Source organism: Diceros bicornis, chromosome 4, assembly GCF_020826845.1.
Source record: "Diceros bicornis minor isolate mBicDic1 chromosome 4, mDicBic1.mat.cur, whole genome shotgun sequence".
Taxonomy (NCBI): Eukaryota; Metazoa; Chordata; class Mammalia; order Perissodactyla; family Rhinocerotidae; genus Diceros; species Diceros bicornis.
In genome coordinates, this window is record NC_080743.1 from 8,487,399 (window position 1) to 8,513,855 (window position 26,457).

A 26,457-nucleotide genomic window follows, 5' to 3' on the forward strand; every position below is an offset into this window, starting at 1 on the left:
TGACAGATTCTGCATCACACAGAGGTTAGCCTGAGTTCAGGGTCTTGCTACCTGTACAATTCGGTTTTTAACCCTCCTCTTGCTTTTTTTTTTTTTTTTTCTTTTTCCTCTGTAGAATCCTTTACACTAAAATTGAACAGCAGAAAAGTACCAATAGTTATACTACCAAGCAAGAAAAGAGTGAGTTTTAAAGCAAGAACCGTAGCAGTTTTTGTAAGTTTTGCACTAATGAGGCGCACTCACCCCACCCCTCCGCGTTCGTCTTGACAATGATAATCATAGTTACCTTATTGAACCCTTACTAAACGCCAGGCTCAGTGCTAATAATACCTTTTGCAGATGAAGAAATTGTAGCTAAAAGGGAGTAAGAAACTTGCCGAAGTTCACGAGTTTCTGTAAGTGGTATGGACAGGAATTTGAACCCAGATCTCTCTCCAAAACCTTTCTTCTTAATCATTATGATTTGCCTAGTGGCTTTTATCCTGGAACCATTTTAAGGGACATTTCAATTATGTTTTAAGAGAGATTTATTTATTATAGAAAAACCTTTTTCTCTTTTGTAGCATATAACAGCCTGCCTTTGGAGGATGAATTGCTCAAGTATAAAATTTTATAATAGCCACCCCTCCCCCACAATAGTTTCTTGTTTAGTTCAACGTTTTTTAAAATAACAACCAAAATGTAATTTTTTTCATTTATTGTGCTTCTACTTGAGTTAAATATTTCATTGTTGACGATTATAGTATTGTGTTGAAACGTTGCATTTTGTGTAAGAGAAGCATATCCTATTTCTTGAAAAGTAAATCTGAAAAATCCAAATGACCATATATACTTGTGCCAAACTTTAATACATATAAACTGACATATGTAAAAATTTTACTAGTCTGTATCTGTAGTACACTGTATATTGTACCTGTGTAGCAAGTGCAGATTGAGCAAGTGAAGGTAAAAATTATTACCTCATGCAATCGGGAAAATTACGGATTTTATCTCAAATTGGTGGAAACTGAAAGCTTATCAACTTGAATTGAGCTTTTTTATGAGTGTAGTTATTTATAGTTATATTCGTGGGAATTTGCGCTTTATGTCTATTGCATGACTTGAGGAAGAATGCGTTACAAACAAAAAGCCCAACCCTTTTTCAACATGAGCATTTAATCTAAAGTATTACATTTTTTTAAAAAAAGAAAAAGGAGGCTGGCCCATGGGGTAGTGGTTAAGTGCACACGCTCCGCTGCTGCCTGCCCGGGGTCGGATGCAGGGTGTGCACTGACGCACCACTTGTCAGGCCATGCAGTGGTGGTGTCCCATATAAAGTGGAGGAAGATGGGCGCAGATGTTAGCCCAGGGCCAGTCTTCCTCAATCAATCAATCAATTAATCAATAAATGGATTACTAAAATAATATGAAATGCATATCTCCTGTGTAGGGCCTAAAGACTACTACATAGGTACTTTTGTAACAGAATTTGTCTGGCTACAATTTATTATATTCATTTTATTAAAGTAATGGAAGGTTTCACTCTTCTATCTTCTTTGCTAAATGAAAAAAAAAAAGTGAAGAAATCAAAAATATATTGAGCCTAAGAATTATATCGGCCAAAGAATGCTGATCTGTTTCATAACGGAAAGTTAGACTATTATCAAAGTAGGATAGAGTGGCATATCTCTACCATTAAAATTTAAAAAGACATTTTCAGACATGGCTGTATTCTCTTGTGAACATTGCTACATGTTAGGTTTTTTCTTGAGCTGAAAGGTACAATTGATAAAATGAATTTATTGAAGCAAATTGAGAAATTATTGTAAAGGAAAATGGCATTAATTTGTGCAAATTTTTCAAGCATATTGGTTTAAAAAATGTTATCAAATAAGAGCAAAGCGAATTTGCTTTTCAGGCATTCCTAGGAAGTTTCTTTTTGTGTAAAGTAGCAGATTTAGGCTTAGCCTGAATCAGTGTTATGTTTCTGTTTCAGAATATTGCCTTATCTGAGAACTGCTATTTTATGCTCAAGTTACTTATTGAGAGAACATTTTGCTTTTTAACACTCATTATTCATTGGAGTGTTGGACCTAACATATATTGCTTATTAAATGTTTTTTGAGTTGAGTTTTTTTACAGTCTCATACACATTACTCAAGTAAGGTTTTCTTTCTATGTTTGTCCCTTATTCTATCAATAGGTTGCTTTAAATACCAAAATTGAGGGCAAAATTTTATAGGACACACACAGGCTCTTCATGTTGTAAATTTTCAACTTTAAAGGTGTTTGTTACACGTGTCTTTTAGTTTCCTTTAAAAATTTCAATTTGCAGTTTCACATTTATTTTCCATTCAGGCCTATAACTACCAACTTTTAAAAGTAGTCAGTAGAAAACATTCTATATTATTTCTATGAAAGCAGTGCATATTTTGCATTTTTATTCGTAGTTTCAAATGTGACTTTGAATTGTTTTTGGTTATTAGAGTTTTTTCAGATAATTTTTTCAGATGGAGAGGGTGCATCTTATTTTAGATTATTCAGTTGTATATTTGTATGTTCTCTGTGCCTCTCTTTCTTACTTTTGAGTCATGAAGCAGTGAGCTTGCTCTAGGAGGTTTAATATTTGATTCAAATGTCAGGTCTTATATTTTTCTCTATTTTAAATACAAAATATTTAGGAAATTTTAGCTTTAGGAAGATATCGTTTTCATTTTCCTCTTATCAAAAGGCTTTACACGCTAATATTTTTCATGTGAAGAAAAGTGGAGGAACTAGTTGAAAAAAATTTTTTATCCTAATTACTTTTATTTGTTATTTTCTTTCTATTGAAAAAAAGAAACTGAAGCAGGAGTGCTTGTCAAGCAGTCTTGCTTATGTCATTAAATAAAAAGCACTGTGGGGGCCTGCCCAGTGACGTAGTGGTTAGGTTTGCAGGGTCTGCTTCGGCGGCCCGGGGTTTGCGGGTTTGAATCCCGGGCACAGACCGACACACTGCTTATCAAGCCATGCTGTGGCGGTGTCCCATGTACAAAATAGAGGAAGGTGGGCACAGATGTTAGCTCAGAGTCAATCTTCCTCACCAAAATAATAAAAAGTAAAAAAAGCACTGTGATATTGTTTATTGGTTTTTCTAAAATCAGCTGAGACTGTTTCCCATTATTCCCAGTGATTCTGACTCCTAACCTTTAATAGCTGTGTTCGCGATCTTTTTTCAAGATTAATGTGTTCTGTGACTTAAAGTCTTAATTTTAATATTAATTGTGTAGGTTTTATGAATTTGCTTTAAAGTAGTAAAGTGATACAGAGATAAAATTGGGGCACCAAACTGTAAAATGTACCTCATAATATCACTCTGTCTTTAATTGCATTGACACGTACAAAACCACTACTGAATAAATCTGTTTAAAATTAGTTTTAATCAAAATCCACTATTTTGAAGTTTGATGTTATATCATACCCTGCCAATAATTTTGTTCTGTTGGATTTGGCTTGCAACTTTATTTGCTGAATACTTCAAAAAGAGGGAGAAATTAAATGAGTATACATGGCAAGTATTGCTCTATATGAGCAAAGTTCCCCAACAGTTTTAATAAGATATGATATGGTCCCTGAGACTTTATTCTTAGTGTCAACTTAAGTTGATAAGGGGGGGAAATATGAATAATTTGATAGTTTGTTGACAATCACAATCAATAGATTTTTATTTAAAAATATGATACTCAAATTTCATATTTGTACTCACAATATTTATACTCACACTTGCAATTAAGATAAATCCTAATTTAACTTGCAGAATACCTTCAAGACTGTCCACAATTTTTTTCTACATCAGTTTTTTTTTCCATCCTTTAAAATATCATGGTCACATATACTTAAATAATTTGAAAGGTACCATCATTGAAGTGTTGAAATACTAGTGAACCTTTAAATAGTTGGTCCCCACAATGCTAATCTGTGAACCCGGCTTTGCTCTTCATCTTTCTAGAGATACATGTTTTGCACTCCTCACTAAATTTATCTTCCGTTAATACAGCTTTGGTTATTTTCCATTTTAGAGATGCTGACCTTTTTGCTTTTCCTTTAACTTCTCATTTTCTAGAAAGTTACCTTTCCACCTCTCTTCCCTCCTTCAAAATAATTATTTGATCAGTGTCTCCACATGCTTTAGACTACAATTTAGACTAATTGTGGTTTGAAACTAACTGCAGTTTGTAGTTTCAAGTGCCTGGGGTGGCAATTGGGGGAAAAAAGCATTATGGCCTTTAGCTTTAGCGTGTTTCAGGAATTCAGATTGTTTCGTGCACTTAGTAATGTTTTCCTTTGTTTTTGTATCTTTGGTCATTCGATAGTCTGTTGCTCTGACCCATGTCATAGTACTTTTAATTTGAGATTAATCGAGCATATGTGCTGTTGTGTCTTTTGAAAATAATACTCTTGCTTTAAAAAAGTATGAAAGTAATTGAAGTCTTCCTCGAGTTTTCCATGAACCATTTGTGTTTTATCTAAAAAGGAGTGTTTTGTTTAACCATCATCTGTCTGTGCATGCTATTAGTAAAGTGCTGCTTTAGAATCAAAACGAATATGAAAATCTGAAATCTGTTGGTGTCATGTTTCTGTGCAGCAGCCTCTTAAAGGAGAAAGGGCCTCTAATAATAGTATATTGCACATGTTTACTACCACTTAACAGATTACAAAGTATTTTCACATTTGACAAATATAATACTCTACGATAAGACAGAAGTATTGTTATTATTCATCCATTGAAAAGATGAGGAAGTTGAACACAGACTTTCCTGTAATGGTATGTACTATTTATTGAGTGCCTCTGTGCTGGGCTCTGTGCTAGGTGCTTCATATCCGTTATATTTCTAATCTTAAAAACTTTAAACAGTATCATTATCCCCATTTTTCATGTGAGGGAATCGAGGCTGATATGGCTAATTATAGGAAGCACCTATTATAGTGATTGAGAGCATGCATGGGGAGTGGAATGGGGGACTTCTTTACGCTCATATAGTTTGAATATTTAACATTTTACATTTATTACTTTATAATAATTTTTTTAATATGCCACAAAAAAACCTATGTTAAAATGTAGGATCTTAAATAAGAAACTCTTCTCACTATGTAAATTAACTCTTCTGATTCATATCATTCATGTGAATGATGAAGTAGAATTAGTCCAAGGTACTGGCCTAAAATAAAGTGATGGTATAAAATGGAACCCAGTTGAAGTAACCATTCATTTTTCAAAACGAAAGATTTTTAATTTGTAGAGTAGGGATAATAGTAGTTAATATTTATCTTTTCTAAGCATTTGTATTAGTATTCTCACCTCATCCTCACAATAACCCAGTGAAGTGGGCATTATTATTATCCCCATTTTTCAGATGAGGAAATTGAAGCACAAATAAGCCAAAGGTCACAATTATCTTAACTGGTGGTAGAGCCCCTTCAGTGTGGCTCTAAGCCTGCATTCTTAATCACTGTAGCACTTTTTAAGTCTTGTGAGGATTAAAAGGCATTTTAAAAGCATTCAGTTAATGTAGATCCTCTTATCACTGAGTTGAGTACGCTTTCATTTTTACCAGGTTTATAAGACTCTTTAGAAAGAGAAAGTTTCTTGAAGAGAAAGTGAATTTTACAGCATAGGGAAAAAAGGAGCTCACATGGTGCAGATGTCTAATGCCTCCATTAGGGAAAACTTAATATTAAAATGCTTGAGACTGTTTACTTAGAGTAAAGACACATAGAACTCTGCTGGATTTGTTTTTCACTTGATTATTATTTTTTTTCCCAAGATTGTGAAGCATTCCCTCAAATGGCCTTTCCTCAATTGAGACTCTAAAAGAATCTTATATCACATAGAGGATAGTAGTATTGAGTAGTCAGTACCTGGAGCTTCCCCATCCAAAGATTTCTGTTGACCCCATTCAGTCTGAAAAGCCAAACAAATCTCTACAAGTAAATTGACTGTGGTTTTCCAAGCAATAAGTATGCATTCTAGCTCAGAGTGCTGTGCATATGGATATAGGCAACAATATCTTAATGCTCCAAGTACTACTCTTTTCCTCTATGATAATCATAAAAAAAAAGGGGGCACATACAGATTTTTGCCTAGAATTTCAAGATGTTCACAGACCTTGTGCTGTCAATTTTAAGATATAAATATAGAATCCTTGCTATTGATAGTATAAATTAAACAGTATGAAACAAGTATTTGGGAATAAACTTTAGACTTTTTTCTGTCCTGGTGTGTGTGTCCATCCATCCATCCATCTGTCCATCAGTCCCCTAATGCTAACGCTCCCTTTCATTTAGATGGAGCAGAAGAAAGGGGAGCATGGGATTTACAATTTTGATTTTGAAATAGATATTAATATTTATAGAATTACCTAATTTATAGAGTTAGAATAGAAATACAGTTCTCTAATTTGTAGAAGTAAAAATACAAATTAAAATAGATCTGCAGATAATTTTTTGAAAGTTGCAGATTTATGAGCAGCAATTTATTTCCTAGGTTTTTCTTATTGTTTTCTATAGGTATAGGGGAAAAAAATGTATAGCCAAATACTTTATCTCGCCAGGTTTCCCCATAAATCTAAGAAATGTGTTCCTGTCTTCATTCACCAAGCCTTTGTTGAGTAGATTATGTGAAGCATTTGTAAAGTTTCTAGCACATAGATGATACTCAGTAAGTTTTTGTCAATTGCTGACTTTGTTCCAGTATAATACTGTTGGGCATCAGAAATACAAAGATTAATACATTGCCTTCCCTGTCCTCAAAAAGTGTATTTGCTAGAGAGGAAGAACTACATAACAACTAATTTGATAAAAGGCCTGTTGGTTGTGCAGATTTGCAAAATTGTGTCAATTTGGAGGACTCCACCATCTTTTCCTTTAGTGTGAACAAAGGTGGCTAACAATAAGAGAGGTGATTTGACTTACCCAACTGAGAACATAGTGTCCAGCGGGTAGAGTGATTGTACATACCTGAGCCTATTCTACCTTATAATTGAAGAACTTCTATCTAAATACATGAGATTTTTTTTTTTCTTAGAAATATCTTTAAGTGCTCTTTTTTCCAGTTTAATTGAGATATAATTGACATATAGCACTGTATAAGTTTAAAGTGTACAGCATAATGATTTGATTTACATATAGCATGAAATGATTACCACAATAAGTTTAGTTAACATCCATCATCTCATATAGACACAAAATAAAAGAAAAAGAAAAAAATTTTTTTCCTTGTGATGAGAACTCAGGATTTACTCTTTTAACAACTTTCCTATATATCAAAAAGCAGTGTTAAGTATAGTCATCATGTGCATTACATCCCTAGCACGCACTTATAACTGGATCACCTTCCTCTACTTCCCCCTCCCCGACACCCCATCCTTGGTAACCACAAATCTGATCTCTTCTTCTGAGTTTGGGGTTTTTTTGTTTGTTTGTTTTTTAGATTCCACATATAAGTGAGATCATACAGTATTTATCTTTCTTTGTCAGACTTACATCACTTAGCATAATGCCCTCAGGGTCCATCCATGTTGTCACAAATGGCAGGATTTCCTCATTTTTTTATGGCTGAATAATATTCCATTGTGTAGATATATATATATATAGAACACAACTTCTTTATCCATTTCTGTCAGTGGACACTTAGGTTGTTTTCACATCTTGCCTATTGTAAATAATGCTGCTATGAACCTGGTGGTGCAGATACCTCTTCGACATAGTGTTTTCATTTCCTTCGGATATATTTCCAGAAGTGGGATCATTTGATCATATGGTAGTTCTGTTTTTAATTTTTTGAGGAACCTCTGTACTGTTTTCTATAGTGGCTGCACCAGTTTACATTCCCGCCAACAGTGCACCAGGGTTGCCTTTTCTTCACACCCTCACCAGCATTGTTATCTCTTGTCTTTTTGATACTAGCCATTCTAACAGGCATGAGGTGATATCTCATTGTGGTTTTGATTTGCATTTCCCTCATAATAAGTGATGCTGAGCATCTTTTCATATACTTGTTAGTATATCTTCTTTGGACAAATGTGTATTCAATTCCTTTGCCCATTTTTCAACTGGATTATTTGGTTTTTGCTGTTGAGTTGTATGAAATCTGTATATTTTGGATATTAACTCTTTATCATATATATGGTTTACAAATATTTTTTTCCCATTCCATAGGTTATCTTTTCATTTTGTTTATGCTGTGCAAAAACATCTTTGCTGTGCAGAGGCTTTTTAGTTTGATGCAGTCCCACTTCTTTATTTTTTATTTTGTTGCTTGTGCTTTAGGTGTCATATCTAAAAAATTATCACCAAGTACCATTTCAAGTAGCTTTTTTCTGTGTTTTTTTCTAGGAGTTTTATGGTTTCAGCTCTTATATTTAAGTCTTTAATCCATTTTGAGTTCATTTTTCTGAGTGGTGTTAAGATGGGGTATAGTTTATTATTTTATACATGAGATCTTTTAGAAGTTTGAGACTGGAAAGAACTAAAGCTTGTCCATCATGATGACATGATTGGTATTGTTTTTGAGGATTTGTGTAAAACATTATTTTATAATTTTCATTGACCGATTTTCCTGCCAATATCACTCACCAGTTTTTTTGTTTTTTTTTTTTGTGAGGAAGATCTGCCCTGAGCTAACATTCATGCCAATCCTCCTCTTTTTGTTGAGGAAGACTGGCCCTGGGCTAACATCTGTGCCCATCTTCCTCCACTTTATATGGGACGCCGCCACAGCGTGGCTTGACAAGCGGTGCATTAGTGCATCACTGCGCGCCCGGGATCCGAACCCAGGCCACCAGCAGCGGAGTGCCTGCACTTAACCGCTTCGCCACGGGACCAGCCCCTCACGCACCAGTTTAAATTTTTCTTAGCAATGTGGTGGTTCCCCACCTATACACAATAAGGCCTTATTATGGGGAACCTATAAGTAATTTTCTGTATTTCAGAAGGCTGTCAGAAATCATGCACTATAATATGCATATATAAGCCAAATATGACTATATAGGCCAAATGACAGGTTACTTTTTCTTTGGATTAGACATAGCATTAACCCTTAGTCAGACTGGTAATATTTATCATTCAGATGTAACTGGAAGCCCTCCCTAACCCACTTGCAGAGAGTAGCTGTGACTCTTCCCCGTGCACATGTCTTGCACTTCACTTTCCATGTGATACTGACAGGATCTCCTTATAAGTTTCTCTCAGAAATATAAACTGGACAGCATTCATTCAACAAGAAACGTCTACCTACTTTTCTTGAAAGCTTCAGACTTGTTCTTACCCTCAGGACCTTTCTGATTTGCTATTTCGTCTGCTTGGATCGCTCTTCCCCGGAAAAATCAAATGGCTTGCTTCCTGCTTTTATTAAAGTCTCTCTTCAGATAACACCTTCTCCTGCATCTCCTATCCTGGTTTATTTTTGTCACAGCACGTCACTCCCTTATATGTTTGAGTTTGTTTATTGCGAGTTTGCCATACTAGCCCTGAAGTTTCATGAGATCAGGGACATTACCTGTCTTTTCTCTGCTGTATTTCTAGTGGCTAGGAAAAGCCTGGAACATAGTAGGTGCGTAATATTTGGAGGAATTGGGGAGTTTTTTAACAGCCTCTTATGATACTGGGGTTAAAGTAAATAAGACAGGCATGATACCTATCTCCAGATTCTGTACTACTTATAATCTTCTTTAATTGGGAGCTTAAACAAATCTGAAGTGATTTAAAACTAGTATAGATTGGATATATTTATTTGGTTTGATATATGTTATTAACCTTTAGCTATTTCATTTTTATGGGAAACAGACAATAACAACACAAAGTAGTTAATTATTTAATCTATTTATTAGACCTAGAAGGATCTTCAGAATTATGCTGCAGCTCCTCAGTCAGCTCCTGAGTGAAATTTCCTCAGATCACAGTAGTAAATGACAGGGTAGTATATTAATCCAGTCTTCTGGCTCTAAGTCCAGTATTTTATCTAGTTGTTGGATGATTTGAAAATAAGATATTCAGAAATACTCCTTATTAGAATAAGATTCTTTTTTGCCACTTTGTTTCTCTATATGGAAACACAATCTATTTGTATGTTCAGTAAGTTATTATACATAAACTGGCTTCTGACGATTTAAACAATTTTATCTTACTACGCAACTATCTTTTTCTTTGGTTTGAATGTTTAGTTTTAATTATGAAATATGTCAAACGTGCAGAAAAGTGTAGAATAATATAAAAGATTTTTGCTTATCCACTACAGAGAATAAAGAGATGTTAACCTTACAAAACAAAGAGAGGCATGAACTGTTCCTGCCCTTGTGTTATTTGTCCTTTTATCTTAGAACATTGTAGCATGCTTGGCACATAGTAAGCACTCCTAATGCGTCAAACTTGTCAAATGACAAAACTAAAACAATTTGGTAACGAGTTTGATGTTCTTTATTCAGGGGGAAGCAATCTATGGATGGGGGGAGTGCAGTGCCTCATAAGCAGTGGGGCACTCTTCCTGAGGGATTTTGGGCACGAGCGGGTTTTATAGATTGTGAGTAGAGGCAATGCAGAAACAGGGCCTGACTGGCCAGGAGGTGGGGGATTTCCTTATAAGGCTAGCAGGTCCTATTTTCTAGGGTAAGGCAAGGTAGCTAAAGCTGAATTGGAGGATTGGGATTGGTGTATGTTAGGTGTCCTTGACAGGTGTTTCCCATAAGCGCAGGCTGACTTAGGTTTAAATTTGTGATGTGAGGCGGCCTCCATTTTTCATGTCCTGTTATAAGAATTAACTTTACCAAATTGTTAAGAATCTGTAATTGGCGGTTACATATGTCTGATTCAAAATGAGAAAATAAATTACCTACCATTTTTTATATTCACAGATACACATTTATGATTGGTGTGCAAGTAGTTGTAATTTGTAATTTTGCTGAGGCCTACATTCAACCAACCCACCCTCTTCTATATAAGAACTAGCAGAAGTGACTTCCCTAGTAAGTAAACCTAGCCAATTGGCTCTGTGTCCGACTCTCAATAATTTTGTGTTCTAATCTCTCACAAATTACACTCTTGACTGCATTTCCATAGAAATATTTACTAACAGAAATATTCTGTAAGACCAGGTTTTAGCGTCCAAAAATATTCAGGGTCAAGTTATTTAACAATCGTCTTAGAAGAAATGGCATTGTCATTAAGGCATAAAATGTGTTCAACACATTTTTTGGGCATTGACTATGTGCCAGACATTTTGCTAGGTCTAAACTGACCCAGAAAACTCACAGCTTTTGGGGGGATACATGTCAATACAACAAAAATTGTGTATGTATCCTCTGTTGTTGAGCAGAGAAGAGGAGGCCTAACTCTGCTTACAGAAGTTGTGACAGTGAGGGAAGGAAGGCCCTACAGAGGATGGCAGTTAGATAAAATGAGGGAGATCATTAATAACTTGTATAAAGGCACAGTGAAATTAAAGATTTTGTCAAGATGTGGGGGAATTGCAAGTCGTTGGATTAACACTGGATGAAAGTGGGAAAAAGTTCAGATGAGGTTGAAAAATTAGGCAAGAATCTTTTTGTATTCAAAAGCTTCAAAATTATTTTAAGCAAGAATGTGCACATAATGCAAGTTTTTCTGTAGAAATTGCAGATCATATTCTTGAATATATTTAGGTGCTGTAAAATGTGCTTTTAAAAAGTCAACTTGTGAAATAAAATTAGCTATAAAGTACTAGTGTGACATTAAAATAGATCTTTTTTGAAGGTTTTAGTGACACAGCAAATTGGTTACAAATTTAATGTTATCAAAATGTATGTACAGTAAAGATTCAGAAAATGTTATAGTGGTGGGGAGCAAAATCTTGGTAGCTCGGGTGGAAATTGCATTAGTAGCTAGACAGACTGTAGATGATACTGTATGAAGACAGAAATATCGTGGGCGTTTTTAATAAGAATAGTTGCTGAAGTGTGTAGTTATTGCTTGCTTAAAAGAGTGAATGCTTGCTTAAAAAAAACGGTTAATGTCTTCCACTTTCGTCTTCTAAAAAGAAGAGGGAGCCTTGCACGACGGCTGCCGCGGTGACACCCCGTTTCTCCGGCTGCGAGCGAGGCCTGCTGCGCCTGCGCGGGGCGGGGCGGGGCGGGGCGGGGGGCGCGCCCGCGCGCCGCGAGGCATTGTGGGGCCCGGGCCCTCGGGCGCGGAGGCGCGCAGCGAGGAGGGGCGGCCGTTTGTTTCGTCGGGTCTCGCGCTCGCGCGCTCTCTTCCCGTCGGAGCGGCGGGGCGGAGAAACGGCGGCGGCGGCGGCGGCGGCGGCGGCAGCCTCGGACTTCTTCCTGTCTCCTCTCCGGCGACCCGGTTCCTCTCCCCCTCCTTCTCACTGTTTGTTGTGTGTTTGATGTGTTAAAGCAGGAGCGAGAAGGCGAGCCGCGCCATGAGCAGCACCACCGTCGTCCCCAGCACGGCGGGCCCGGGCCCCAGCGGCGGGCCGGGCGGCGGCGGCGGCACCGAGGTGATCCAGGTGACCAACGTCTCCCCGAGCGCTAGCTCTGAGCAGATGCGGACCCTCTTCGGTTTCCTAGGCAAGATCGACGAGCTGCGCCTCTTCCCGCCCGAGTGAGTACCGCCGCCTGGGCCCGCCGCGCCCTCCCCCGGGCCGGGCCGCTCGGGAGCCGCTCCGCGCCGTGGCCCGCGGGTGCCGCGCAGAGCGGGCCGCGCCGGGGCTTGGGACTCTTGATCTCGGGGTTTCTCCCCCTAAAATTGTGCCAACGTGGTCGTTCTTTGAGCACTTACAGGAAGACAAACTGCACTTCATGTATTTTGTGTGCAGGTCAGTCTCGGTAAAAAATCGAGTATTTCTCTGAGTTCTTTGAAAAGTAACAGTTATTCATTCCCATATTAGTTTTGATATTGAATTTTGTAGGCAGTTGTTCGCTGACGGCTGAGTATTGCTGTTCAGTGATTCTGGCCCAGCGAGTATAATTCACAGGCAGTACTCTTTTTAATAGACGATTAATTCAGTGGGCTTGAATATTTAATTTTTATAATGACAAAAATGAGTTATAGCTGAAACCTAGGGTTTTCCTTTATTTAAATAATGTACACATTTATGTTATTTCACAGTTCTTGAGAAGGAATTTTATAAAATGTTAAATTTTTGATTTTATAGTGTATGGCTTTTTGTTTTTATCCTGTTGTCTCACGTTTGTAGTTTTTATCGCAAAAATAATAAATGAGTGGATTAATTGTAAAGAAAAAGTAATTTATGGAACCATGAAGGAAGATAAGATGTGCTAAATATGAGAACAAACATTTGAAATAATGAAACAGCGTGCTCTTTGGGAAGAGTGAAAATTCAAATGTTACTCTCAGTAAACAGTCAGTACCGTACCCACTGTACATTGGGAGTTTTATGATGTGGCTTAGGTGCTAAACAGGAAATTGGAATCCTCAAGGAATCCACTGTTGTGGTAGATGTAATAGAACATTAATTTATGTACATTTCTAATCTAAAGTAATAGATGTATTAAGTATCATCACTTTCTACATAAAATATTTTCAGATGATTCTTAGTGTTTTCAAATTGTGTTGTCTTTAATTTTTAGGAGAATATACATGCCAGGAGTTTTCAGAGTTATTAATTTGCATAAAGTGTAGAATTCTGGGAACAAACATGTTTTTATTTTAGTTATTTTGAACAGAAACTTGCTTTGGTAATGAAGGACAAATAGCTTTCATAATATGAACATAGAGAAATAGAGAAATAGATATTTTGCTGGTGAATTTTCTCACAACATACCTTTTGTTAAGTGTTAGTAAAATTAATAAACAGTAAAATGGCAGAAAATGAGTGTAACTTATTTGATTATTGTAATCTTGTTATTACTCCAAGTATTTGAGATGTTGGATTTATTTACGAGATAATTCTTTCCAGTCTAGCAAGTTATAAGAATTTCGTTATAGTTACTGACTTTAAAATCCTTTGTTTATTTTGAAGATGCTCTTTTTATGATGCATTTACAAAAAGATGAGGTAGAGAGGTGCAGGCAGTTTACTGGTTCCTCTTTTTTTTTTTTTTTTTAATTTTTTATTTATTTATTTTTCCCCCAAAGTCCCAGTAGATAGTTGTATGTCATAGTTGCACATCCCTCTAGTTGCTGTATGTGGGACGCGGCTTCAGCGTGGCCGGAGAAGCGGTGTGTTGGTGCGCGCCCGGGATCCGAACCCGGGCTGCCAGTATCGGAGCGCACGCACTTAACCGCTAAGCCACGGGTCCGGCCCTACTGGTTCCTCTTTTACCTAGTGCGTGGTCAGTATCTTAGAGGGAGTCATGGTAGACCAGAGTCTGGCTTTTTTGCTTTGTAGTCGAAGGAGTAGCTCCATCATAAGCAGGATCACCGATGTGCACCAGACAACATGATCCGGGGTGCTGTGCCTTAAGAGGATTCCTTTTCCTGTGTTTGGAGGAAGAGATAAATATCGACACATTTTTGGTGTTTGACTCCTCACGTTCAAATTATTTTCTCTTCTGAAAATGTACAAAGTTACAATATAGTGAATGTTACATTAGTGGCCTTCCTGATTTGAATAGTAGGTCTGTAGATGCCTACTTTTGTTCATTTAATGTTGATTTTTTTTTTTTTTGGACTGATTTAAGTCTCAGTAGCTAATCTGACCTGCAGAGTTGAGAAATATTTTGTTGACAATTTCTTTAAGCTCTCTGCAGCTTTCAACAGTAGCTTCCCAGGGATAATGAGCTTTGGAGTCCTAGTAGTCCAAAAGGGTTCATCATTCCAAAAATTTCTCAGAGAATAAGATTGAATGGCTCAGATTACATAATATTCTGACAATTGTAAACATTTGCCATTTGATTTTTTTATGGGTCGTGTGTGTGCGCGTGCATGCGCACATATCCACCTGGAACTCTTTTCCTAGATATGCCCATGACATGTTTACTTCCTTTTGTTACTCAAATGTCACCTAATCAGAGAAGCCTTCCCTAATCGCCCTGTATAAAAAATACACCACCCCTGCTCCCTGCCTTCTCTGTTCAGCCTAACTGCTTTGTTTTTCTCTGTAGCACGTATCACCGACAGGTTAAGTTTAACTTCTTCCCTCTTGTAGAATATGAGGTCCCTTGGGGTCATTCGCGTTACCCGGGTTGAGGGGGGCGGTTAATGTTTCAAGTACGTATACGACTGAGCCCCAACCCACACCTGTTGAAACTCTTAGTTCAGTTCTAAATGCACATTTTGAGGGAAAAATGTCCTGGGACCTGGGATTATGCCAGACATTTCAGTGACAACCTCCTCAAGATTTCTCCCTTTTTTTCATGATTGAATCCAATTTCTTGGTTCTTTTCAGCCGAAAGTTACTCGCCTGTAATTTCAACTACTGATAATACTGTCTGTCTTCACAAGATGTAATATTCGAATCCTCTCTTCAGTATGACAGCCCTACAGCTATGTGAAAGCATCTGTCAGTGTTCCCCTCATTTCCTCTTTCTTTTTAAAAGAAAAACAGTTATTTTGATTCTAGTTGTTCCTAAAATGCATATTGAAAATTCAGCATTGTTTGAGTGTCTATTGTGTGCTAGATGCTTTCCTATTTTATCTTACTTGGTCCTTACAAATCCAGAAGAAGAATGTATTTTACCCTGTTTTACAAATGAGTGAGCTGACATTTCGTGTAGGTTGTTTTGTACGCCCAAGCCACTCTCCCAGTGTCGGAACTAGTTTGGTTTTAGTGGAATTTCAGAAGGGAGACTAACTGGAGTGTTCATCCGACAATGATCCCTGTGAAACTTGTGTCAAAGTTATATAGTAACTGAAGGCTACTGTAACACTGCAGATAAATTTAAATTCATTATTTAAGTAATGGATTATTTAAGTTATTATTTCAATGACCAAAAATAGATACTTCAGTGATTATAAAAGTAACTTAGTATAGTTAGGTAAGGGAGAGAAGTTAGTTTACCTTTAAAAATTTTTTTTAAATAAATGCAACATTTTACTGTATTTCCTCAGAACTGAAAAAGAACACAATGAGAGAGAGGGTATGTGAGGTCAACAGTCAAGTTTTCAGGTGAACATTACCTTTGTCACACACCTCCTATTTAGGGGAGCTTAGGAGATTCCCGTTGTTTGTTAGCTCAAAATTCTCTGCTCAGCAATGGTTAGCACAGTATTAAGGTGGGAGTTGAAAGAGTGGTATCAGTGGCCTAAATCAGAAGTTCTCATACATCAGTGGGCACCAGTATCAACTGGGGATCTTGTTGAGAATCAGCCCTCTTTTAAAAGGGATTCTCAGATTCAGTGGGCATGAGATGGACAACAGAAATCTGAATTTCTTATGTGCACTCCTAGAAGATTCTGAAACAACCTTTAGAGGACACTTTAAGAAACAGTATCACCACTCTTAGGTAAAGGGCAAAAGCATCATCCGGGCTCATTTTTCCCTATCTTGCTTCTCAGTTCTTTTCAACTGCCATGCCTTGTCTATATTAATTCTTAAAGGTAAGGAGTAAACACAAGTACATTTTAGAAGTGGTACTTGCACAGAATTCTAGGGTATAAAAATTAATTTTAGGCATCAGTCCTCTATCTTATATTAACATGTGTCTTTTATTAATAAATCTTAACTGAGAAAATATAAGAATATAGTGGTGGGGCCAAATAGCAATGGTTTTACACAAGACCATTTGAAGTGGGGAGAGATGCATTGTTTGCCTTTCGGAGTTGTCTTACTGTGACTTTCTTTTCCATGGTATTTAAATTATTCGTATTTTGATCTTTACCTCACTGCCACTTACAGGTTTGATATAGCCAAAGTAATAATTGCAGCATTCCTGTGACATGAGTGGGTAGAAAAAATACGAATCATTTTAAGATTACCAAGTAAATGAAAGGAAATACACTGTGAGCACATAGACAGTACTTTCCTAATTTTTAAAAAAGAACTGTTATGTTTATATGTTTTAAGAACCTGATATTTGATAGTCATTTTTTTTTCTTTTGGTCAGATGACAATAGACAGTGTCAGAGAGATGGTGGAGATCACCTTTTGAGAAATTGAAGTGCCTACTACTTCCCAAGGCATTGTGTTACGTGTTAATGTAAAATGATAGCAGTATTTTAAGAGCTTTTTCATTTGTTCGTACAAATATGGATGTCATAAAAGAAATACAAAGTGCTATAGCTTTAGTACTAAAAGTACTGAAAAGGCATTCTTTCCACTACTCTGGGTGCAACATGGTTAAATTTTAGACCCTAGATCCATAGTGCTTCCCATTAAAAAACACTAGCTTTTCAAAAACATCTAGCAGTAAGATGGCTTAAATTCCATTAGGATATATTGTCAACTTTGCTTTGAACCTAAATGAGGATCTGTGCTTAGTATGAGTGATGCCTTTAGGGAAACATACTAGAAGTTCTAACAGGTTTGAGTTCTTAGGTTGTATGGATAGCTTCATGTATTCCTCAATATAAGTTGTTTTTATTTTCATGTTAGAGCCCAAATTATGAGGAAATTTTTCTCTTCAACAACAAATACTTACCTCTGAAATACCTAATGTGACCAAAGCTGGTGTAATTACATTTTTATGTATACATGAAAATCTCATTTATTAGAAAAGTTAAGGGCCGGCCCTGTGGCTTATTGCTTAAGTTCGGGCGCTCCACTACTGGTGGCCCGGGTTCAGATCCCGAGTGCGCACCGACGCACTGCTTCTCCGGCCATGTTGAGGCCGCGTCCCACATACAGCACCTAGAAGGATTTGCAACTATGACATACAACTATCTACTGGGGCTTTGGGGAAACAAAAGGAGGAGGATTGGCAATAGATGTTAGCTCAGAGCCACTCTTCCTCAGCAAAAAGAGGAGGATTAGCATGGATGTTAGCTCAGGGCTGATCTTCCTCACAAAAAAAAGAAAAAAAGTTAACAATAAGCCCCATTCTAGTAACATGCAAATATATTATAGGATTTCCCTTTTCATTATTGAGTCTTAAGATGCAGTTGGCTTGTTGTAATAAAGTGGTGGTTCTTTACCCTGGGTGCATGTTAAAATTATCAGAGAGAATTAAAATGGAGGAGGAGGAGGAGGAGGCACTCAGTACTTCATTCATCAGAGATCTTGATTTAATTCATGTGGAATGCAGAGCCTGGGTAATTTTTTTCCACAGGTGATTCTAATGTATAACCGGGGATGGTGTGATTACTACTGCCTTAGGGCATTGGTTTTCAGATAACTTTTGGTTTGGGGTTAGGGAGCAACCCCTGCCTTTATTTATAAGTTTAATCTTTCCCTTTCTCAGAGAATTTCTTGGCAGAAATTTGAACCACCCTATATTTAAGTTTAAAAAAAAAAAATGAAAGAGAGAACTGAACCAGCCCTGATGGCCTGGTGGTTCAAGTTCAGGGTTCTCACTGCTTCGGCAGCTCAGGTTCATTCCCTGTCGTGGAACCACACCTCTCCTCTGTCAGTAGCCATTCTGTGGCAGGGGCTCACATAGAAGGACTTACCACTAGGATATACAACCATGCACTGGGGCTTTGGGGAGGAGCAAAAAGAGGAAGATTGGCAACAGATGTTAGCTCAGGGCGAATCTTGCCCTGCAAAAAAAAGAGGAAATAACAGAAACCCTGCTCCCTGCCTCATCTGTCCTCTGCCGTCACTTGCACTTTAGCACTTGTTTTTGTTTTGCCTAAGAGAGCATTGTGCTGAGGGAAGTAGCTCTTGTTTATCGAAATTATGCGTGATAGTACCAGGGGTGGAGTACTGTCCCCATGTGTACTTCAGTTTTTTTTTTTTTTTCCTGAAAGTGCTCTACATGAGAGAGCCTTAATTATTTATAATGCTTGGGAGTTATGCTGTAGGTGAAAGAGGACAGGGTATTTAGTAGGCAGGTCAAGAAAACTCACTGATTGTCAAATAGATGCACTTGCCCACAATATTCTTTTGTCCCTATAGTGGAAAGTTCATGTTTTTTACTCTGAAAATTTAGCCATAATGAAGAGTTTTCTAAGCCAAAAATAATTTCTTGTTATCTGTACTTCAAAATAGCTGGTATTGGTATTACAGAAAAAAGCGTTGACACTTTTGAGGTCTGCTCAAAGTCTGAGACTTTAGTTTCAAACTGTTTTTAATGATACACTGTAAATTTAACCAGTGATTGTTTTTGTCTACATGCAATTTCCTACATGAGTTCAGTGGGTAGTACTTTATTTGAATCGTCATTTTCTTTTGAACTGGTTAACTAAACTAATATATGTGCAGTTATATATTTTTATCTGCCTATTTTATTTTGGAATGTGAGTATGAGTGTCTGAATCATACATTTGTGTTTTAGCTGATGTTTTTCTCTTTTTTTATGTTTATTTTTTAGTGATTCACCTTTGCCTGTCTCATCCCGTGTCTGCTTTGTTAAGTTCCACGATCCGGACTCAGCAGTTGTGGCACAGCATCTGACAAACACTGTATTCGTTGACAGAGCTTTGATAGTCGTACCATATGCAGAAGGTTTGTGCTTTGTTTAACTACCTATGTGGGCATCCTATGATGACCATCTACCTCAGTATAGTTTTAGAGTGAGCATTAGTAGCATGTTAAAAACCTAAGCTATTAACATTTTGAAACCCTTGTTATACTGTGGTCCATATTTTTACTTGCAGATTTTTTTAATTCTAAAAGTTAGAAATCAGATCTGTTTTTATAAGATATTTAACTTTTTGCATTCTTTTAAAACATTTTTAAGTTGATTAAAATCATGTCCTTTGTTGTAATTTCTTAAGATACATCTACTTAGTTAATTTAAGGTTTGAGTTTTATGAAAAAGTCCTGAAGGTGAATGGTTCACTCCATGCACATTTACACAGAAACCTTCAAATAAATGCATGTTATTTCTGTTTTGAAGAAACGAGTAGGTGAGTTTTATTTGCTTAGTGCTTCCTTTCATTGATAACTTTAAAAAAAAACAATCCCACATTGAATTCCAGTATACCAAGGGTTGCAATGATTTGGTTTTTATGGAAGTTCAAGATTTCCTATAGCTTAGGTGCCAGATGGGCACTGGGTGTTTTGTTTTTATGCCAGATTTTCTTGTTCATTCTTGCTATATTTTCTAGAATATCTCTAAATAATAAATTCTTCTCTCTGTTATTTGTGTGTGTGATTTTTGTAGTGGAGAAGGCAAATGCAAAACTCTTCCAGATGACTGAAAAACAGTGGGTCCTCTGCAGCTACAGGGGATTCTAGACATTAACTAAAGGCCAGCAAGCACTCCAGTCCCCCAAGTGTTTTCCTGGTGTAACCATTTGTTAACCACATTTTCTCTCTTTTTACATTTTAGGCTGTTAAAGTAATTTGACAGAAAAATAATGAGCAGGGTTTTTGGATCTAAAAAACCACTGTGACAAGACAGCACTATTTTAATTCCATTTTGTAAAATTTTCTAAGGCATATTTTATAATTAGTTTGTTCCCAATGTACTGGTACTTTATTTGCTTTTTGGTAACTATAAATTTTGATCTAAGAAATCACTGAATATGATAAAATCACTGGATTTGAAGTTAATGATTTATTTAACATATGTGCTGACCAGGGTTTAAATGTTTTCCCCTTTCCTTAATGAACTGGTCAGTGGAAGTGGAATCGTGATATTGTTAACTTTAGATACTATCGCAGATCTTTGAATATCGATGTGTGAACATTTACACCATACCTTGTAAACATTGTGAAATGTCTAGTCCTTAAAACTTAGGAAAATTGCCTGTGTGGTTTTCTAAAGAAATTAAATTGCATTCATAGATGTGGTAAGGCATGCTATATAATAACAGTACATCTATCTCCATAATATTAAAGTGTGTGAGCCCCATTTAAGGTTTTAAAATATATATGCTGATAAACGTTTGAGTTAACTGTGTTTTTATTAAGCAATTTCTTTTATATCAGTGTGCCTATTGTAGGATAAGACTTACCTCCAGGAGAAAATTTACAGAATTCAAATTTAGGATAAGTAATATATAGATGATAGCTTTCGGAACAAGGGTTGAATATGTGAGTAATGTGCAAAGCATTAGCCTTTAAATTTAAAGAATCCTTATTGGCTAAGTATTGTATCATAGTTCCCAAGGCCTGAACATAATACAGTATATCATATAACTGGCTTTCATCAGTATTTGTAGATCACAGTAATTTTTCTGAATCTGTTTGAAAGTGAAATATTTAGATGTATATATAGAATAACAGAAATATTTATTTCCAGAATTTGCTTTTGGTGTATTTAATTACTGGTATGGTATGCTGTATTAATGTTATCTCCACTAAATAACTGATGTACTCAATCCATTTGTCACCATTCACCCTAGTTGTAGCTCTTACACTTTGGTGTTGGTTCTTGGTTGGTGTTTTAGAACAATAGACACAAAGTCTACGGTAAGGAATAGTCTTAATTGGTAAAAACTGAGATAGCTGGATTTGGAAGGAACTCTTATAGTAATGGATTTGGGGGTTATTTAGGTTCCTTGGTTAATGTTTGTTTCTTTTGTCTGTTTCTTTTTCTTTCATTTCTACACATTCATGCAGTATTTCATGGTTCTATCAAAGCAGCAGTAAAAAAAATACTCTTGACGCATGAAAATTAACTGGTGAGGGGCCTCATTGCTATTTTTAAATTGTAGTTTTATTTTTAAATAGTCTTTTTTTAAATCAGAGGATCAGATGCATGACTTTTTTTTTTAATGGATGCAGATCTTCTATCAGGTGTCTCACAATAAATTCAAGAGGATTTTAGTTTGCCAGAAATGTTGCAAATGCACTAATTTGAGTAAGATGTTGATAATTAATATTATCCTCTTGAAACATAATTTTGCATGCAAAATTATCCCATAATCTTTTAGGTTTGTTAATATTAATGCATTAATGCCCTATATCTAAATGATCTTCTCCCCACTCCCCCTCCATAACTCTTGGTATCTAAATTGATGACAGCTCTGACACAAGCAAGATAACAGTGCTGTGTAGTATACATTTGTTTATATTATCGGCACTTCTCAGTATAGGTGGAAGGAACCATTACCTTTATTTAACAGTGGTTTTTCTTTTTTGTTGTTGTGTTTTACAGTTCTTTTCCCTGGTTCAGCCTGAACTATATACCAGGCCCTGCTGAAAATACCACCCAACAGTTTTCTTCTGCAGCTTATCCAGTTTCTCTTAAGTGCCCTGTACATATTGTATGTTTTATGATGAGATGCAGTTTCTTAATATGTATTACAGAAATACTACTGGTATTTGCAAATATATAGTTTAATTGTATTATTGAACTCTCATTTTGGGGGCTTGGGCACATTAACAGATTAATCCATCTGTATAGGGCTTTTGCTGTTGGATAGAATTTAAATTGTCTACATAAATATTTGTCTTAGGACCCTTAGATTTTATCTGAATACACAGATTAGGCTTTAAAAAGAGACATACATGTCATTTTTGGCTTAAGGAGTTTGACTAAGTTAGCTTTTGAACTGACACTCTATAGCAGCATTTTTTGGTATGGTTAGCATGGCACATATTGAAACATAAAGCATTTTACTGTACAGGTAAGGAATGTGCCATGTTGTTTTACCTATTCTCTCTCTTTCTCTCTCACACACACATCCTGTGTGTATTCAGAGACCTTCAGAAACATTCATATTCATTTTCATGAGTCAGCAAAAGCCCTACCCTTGTTTCCAACAGAATATTTCCTTTACATACTTTTCTTCTCTTAATTTTTACAAAATTTGTATGGTAGGTGTAAAAGAAAATCATAGTAACTGTACCATATTATTAACCCCTAAATCAAACTTTTTTTGTCTTGTGTATCTTGATTTTTCTGTGTGCTTTATAGTGAAGCAGCCGACACGAGTCGTTGTTCATAAAACAGCTTTTGAAAGTTGAGAGCACACCCCTGGAGAACCGACTGTGCTTGCTTACGTTTGGTTCATGACTTAAAAATCGAGTACAGGTGATGAAATCTTGGCAGTGTTAACAAAAAAGTAGTGTGTATTGTGCTATTTTTTTTTTTACTCTAGAAACTTAACCATTTGTAGAGAAAAAGGAAACAAATTTTCACACATTGAAGTTTCATTCTGACATAAAATTAATGATAAATAATCATAGAAATCAAGCTTTATATTTTAGCGAACATAAGTACTTTCAACAAACTCAGGTGGTGTATCAGGGAGACATTTTCTGGGTGTTTTTGTGTGTTTTCTGTCTTGCAAAAGAGTATGTTCTAATGCAAGGATGTTTCTCTGCAGGAGTTATTCCTGATGAGACTAAGGCTTTGTCTCTGTTGGCACCAGCTAATGCAGTGGCAGGTCTTCTGCCTGGTGGTGGACTCCTGCCTACTCCTAACCCACTTACCCAGGTACTAGTTCTTTGAATTCTAAAGGATGGAAAGGAACACAGAATTGTAGATATAGCTCAACGTATTTGAGCTTCTTAAGTGTTATTGTGACTCTGGTTCCCAGAACGATATCACGTGTGTACAAGATTATAAAAGGTAAAGGGAATCTCTTGGCAGTTTGCATTTTTAGAACATTCTGAAAATTGTAAATACCTGTTATATCCGTTTTGCCACTGGCTCTCAAAATAACCCATAAGTAACTATGTGGAAAAAAAAAATCTCATGAGGCATAGACTTCTGTTGAACACACTGTTAAAAAAGTATGTTCGTCTGGCCCAGGAAAGAAAAGAAAGCTGAAGTTCAGACGTCTGTTTTTTTTGGTTTTTTCTTTCTTGCTTTCTCAGTGCCCTTTGATCTTTTGCTCTTATCTTGGGGTTTGAATTAAGTGGGTAGCTTGAAATAAAGATGAATTCTTGATGGAGATGTTTGATATGGGGAAGATGAAATAAAAAGTTGGTGAAAGTTTTTACTGGGTAATGTTTCTAACCCTGATAATGCTGTAAAAAGCATATTATTTTGGAACTAAAAGACTCTTTAAATGACAATGTATTCTAACCACTCGGAGAGATTGTAAATGGTCAGTGGTTTCACAGGTAATAGTGAATGATGAGCTTCACCTTGAACTTTATAACAGTATTCTTTCTATTACATTATTTTGCCTGTCTAAATGCTTCGGTTAACTATTAAGTGAACTGTATAGTATCATAGAGAATAAGATCAAGAATTTGTTACTTAATCCCTACTTTTTTTTTTTACTTAAAAAATGAGGATCTTGGTAATTGGTAGATATCTTTGGTGTATAACATTGTGTAATAACTAAGATAGCCATTTTTGTAGTAGTATTAACATAGTATTTTAACTCAGTTAAATTGTACTCAGTAAACAGTTAAATTACAGAAAGCTTGATACCTTATGTTTACTAAATATTAATTGAAACTAGGAGAACTTTCAGCACAGTGCTTATACAAAAGGTCAAACTGCCTCCAAAGCTATAGGATTTTGCATGGTTTGTGTCTGTTAAATTATTGGTTACTCAGAATTATGTCAGGCAGGAGACAGAACCACACAGTAATTTGAACAGGAAAAGTTTACTAATAAGAGGAGATTACTAGGGGAACCCTAATGAATACAGGAATTGCAAGTATAGGAAGCAACTACTACTTCTAGGGCTGAGGAAGGAAGAAACAACATTTAGATGAGAGGGGGCTCCTCTTTGCCCTGAGGCTAAGATTCAGATGTCCTTTGAAAGGGTGGGTAGTAGAGAAGTTCCCTGGGGGCCACAAAACTTGCTAGGAAGCTGCTCAACAGGATTACTGCAACTGCCTGAGAGGTGAAGGCCACTGGGTATCCCATATGGCACTGCAGTAACAATTGGAGAGGGGACATAGGAACCAGTAAGAGAAACCCCTTCCACAGTCCATATCCTTCCAGCTCCCCCTACAGATAAAAGCTTAACATCATGCCACTTATCCTACCTATAGGGATGCTGCTTTCAGTATTACAAAGTGGGCACAGAACAGTGGATTTGGAGCTGAGAAGCAATGAATATTTATAGTTGGCACAAGAATGTATTGAAAATTTTTGTATTTTTCTAAATTCTGATTTTAGGGATAAATGTGCTGTAGTTCATGAAAAATGTGGCCATCGTATATAGCAGGGGTAGGCAAACTACAGCCCTTGGGCCAGACCCCCATTTTTGTTAATTCTTAGTGGAACACAACCATGCCCATTTGTTTGTGTGTTGTCTAGGACTGTTTTCTAGCCACAGTGGCAAGTTGACCCCAGTATAAGGAACAGAAGTGAAATTTTAAGTAAATGAAATTTGTAATTTCACAGATTGGCGCTGTTCCACTGGCTGCTTTGGGAGCTCCTACTCTTGATCCTGCCCTTGCTGCACTTGGGCTTCCTGGAGCAAACTTGAACTCTCAGGTATGACTTAATACCCTTCAACTTTGAGCTCGTTTTATAATTAAAGAATTTATTTCATTAACTGCTAGCTTGCATTTCAAGAGCAGGAGATAAGTGATTGTGATAGTGCAGTGGTAATTTTTTCTTACGTAAACTCGTTAAAATAAGATTTACAGGGTCACTGTATTATTAGCCCCTTACCCATTAAAGTATGTCTTGTTTTATGTAGTTCAAAGTAAAGAGTAGATTCACAGGAATCCAGAAGATCATCAGTATGTTATGGAGTCAGAGTAAACAGTTGGGAATGGATGGGAATGTGTTTTTATCATTTGTTTTCCTGTCATTTAGTCACTTGGAAATTTTTGTTTGCTCTCATTGTAATCTTTTTTCTGAAGTTTTTACTTGGTGGAAATCTCTTGATTATTATACTGGCTAAGCACTTTGAGTTTTGTTTTACATGTTTCTTTAAAACATTACTTTCCCTCGGAAAGTCTTAAAATAAGCAGGAGGTGATTGTTCTGTAAAATCTAGACTGTTCAACTTCACAGTCTTTGTATTTAACTTGCTAAAGCAGCTCTGGACATCCAGTAATATAGCCACCAATGTCATGTGTTTCTTTTTATTTTTTTAATGTGGCTACTAGAAAACTTAATATGACATATCTGTCTGGTGTTAAATTTCTATTAGTCATCATTGTGCCTAGAATATGTTACTTTTTGTAGTTTTGCCAGATTGTCTTAGGATAGTTCAGCACACTGAAAAAATAAAATAGCAATCATTTATTGTTTTACATATTCTCATTGTTGTTATACTTTTGTTTTTGCAGTCTCTTGCTGCAGATCAGTTGCTGAAGCTTATGAGTACTGTTGATCCCAAGTAAGGATTTTTTCTGTGTTTCCACTGGTGATATGGATATAGTATGTGAATGTTTAGAGAACAGTTATTTTTGGATAGTTAGAAAGAAAGTTATTTCAAGGCATGCAATATATAAATCTGTTTTCTAGAAACAAGAAGAAAAATCCAAGATAAGCCCATTATAAAGGGTTTTGTTTTAGTGTAATTGGAATCTTTCAAAATAGTTGTAAATAGCTTATCCCAAGATAACAGGAAAAGACCTAAACGTTATCTTT

At 36.4% G+C, this 26,457-nt stretch overlaps 1 protein-coding gene across 9 annotated transcripts in view; it reads left to right on the forward strand.

Moving 5' to 3' along the window:
• Positions 1-26,457, forward strand: part of SRSF11 (serine and arginine rich splicing factor 11) — a 44,122-nt gene that overhangs the window by 1,004 nt on the left and 16,661 nt on the right. For 5 of the 9 annotated variants that reach the window (XM_058538290.1, XM_058538282.1, XM_058538283.1 and 2 more), the window contains 5 exons: positions 12,388-12,591; positions 19,361-19,494; positions 23,271-23,380; positions 25,256-25,348; positions 26,154-26,203. In XM_058538290.1, the coding sequence (XP_058394273.1) occupies positions 12,410-12,591; positions 19,361-19,494; positions 23,271-23,380; positions 25,256-25,348; positions 26,154-26,203 (569 nt within the window). In that variant the 5' untranslated portion in view covers positions 12,388-12,409. Of the gene's footprint in view, positions 1-10,865; positions 10,977-12,384; positions 12,592-19,360; positions 19,495-23,270; positions 23,381-25,255; positions 25,349-26,153; positions 26,204-26,457 lie in introns of those variants that run through there. The other 4 variants (XM_058538286.1, XM_058538287.1, XM_058538288.1 and 1 more) reach the window with 3 other exon arrangements.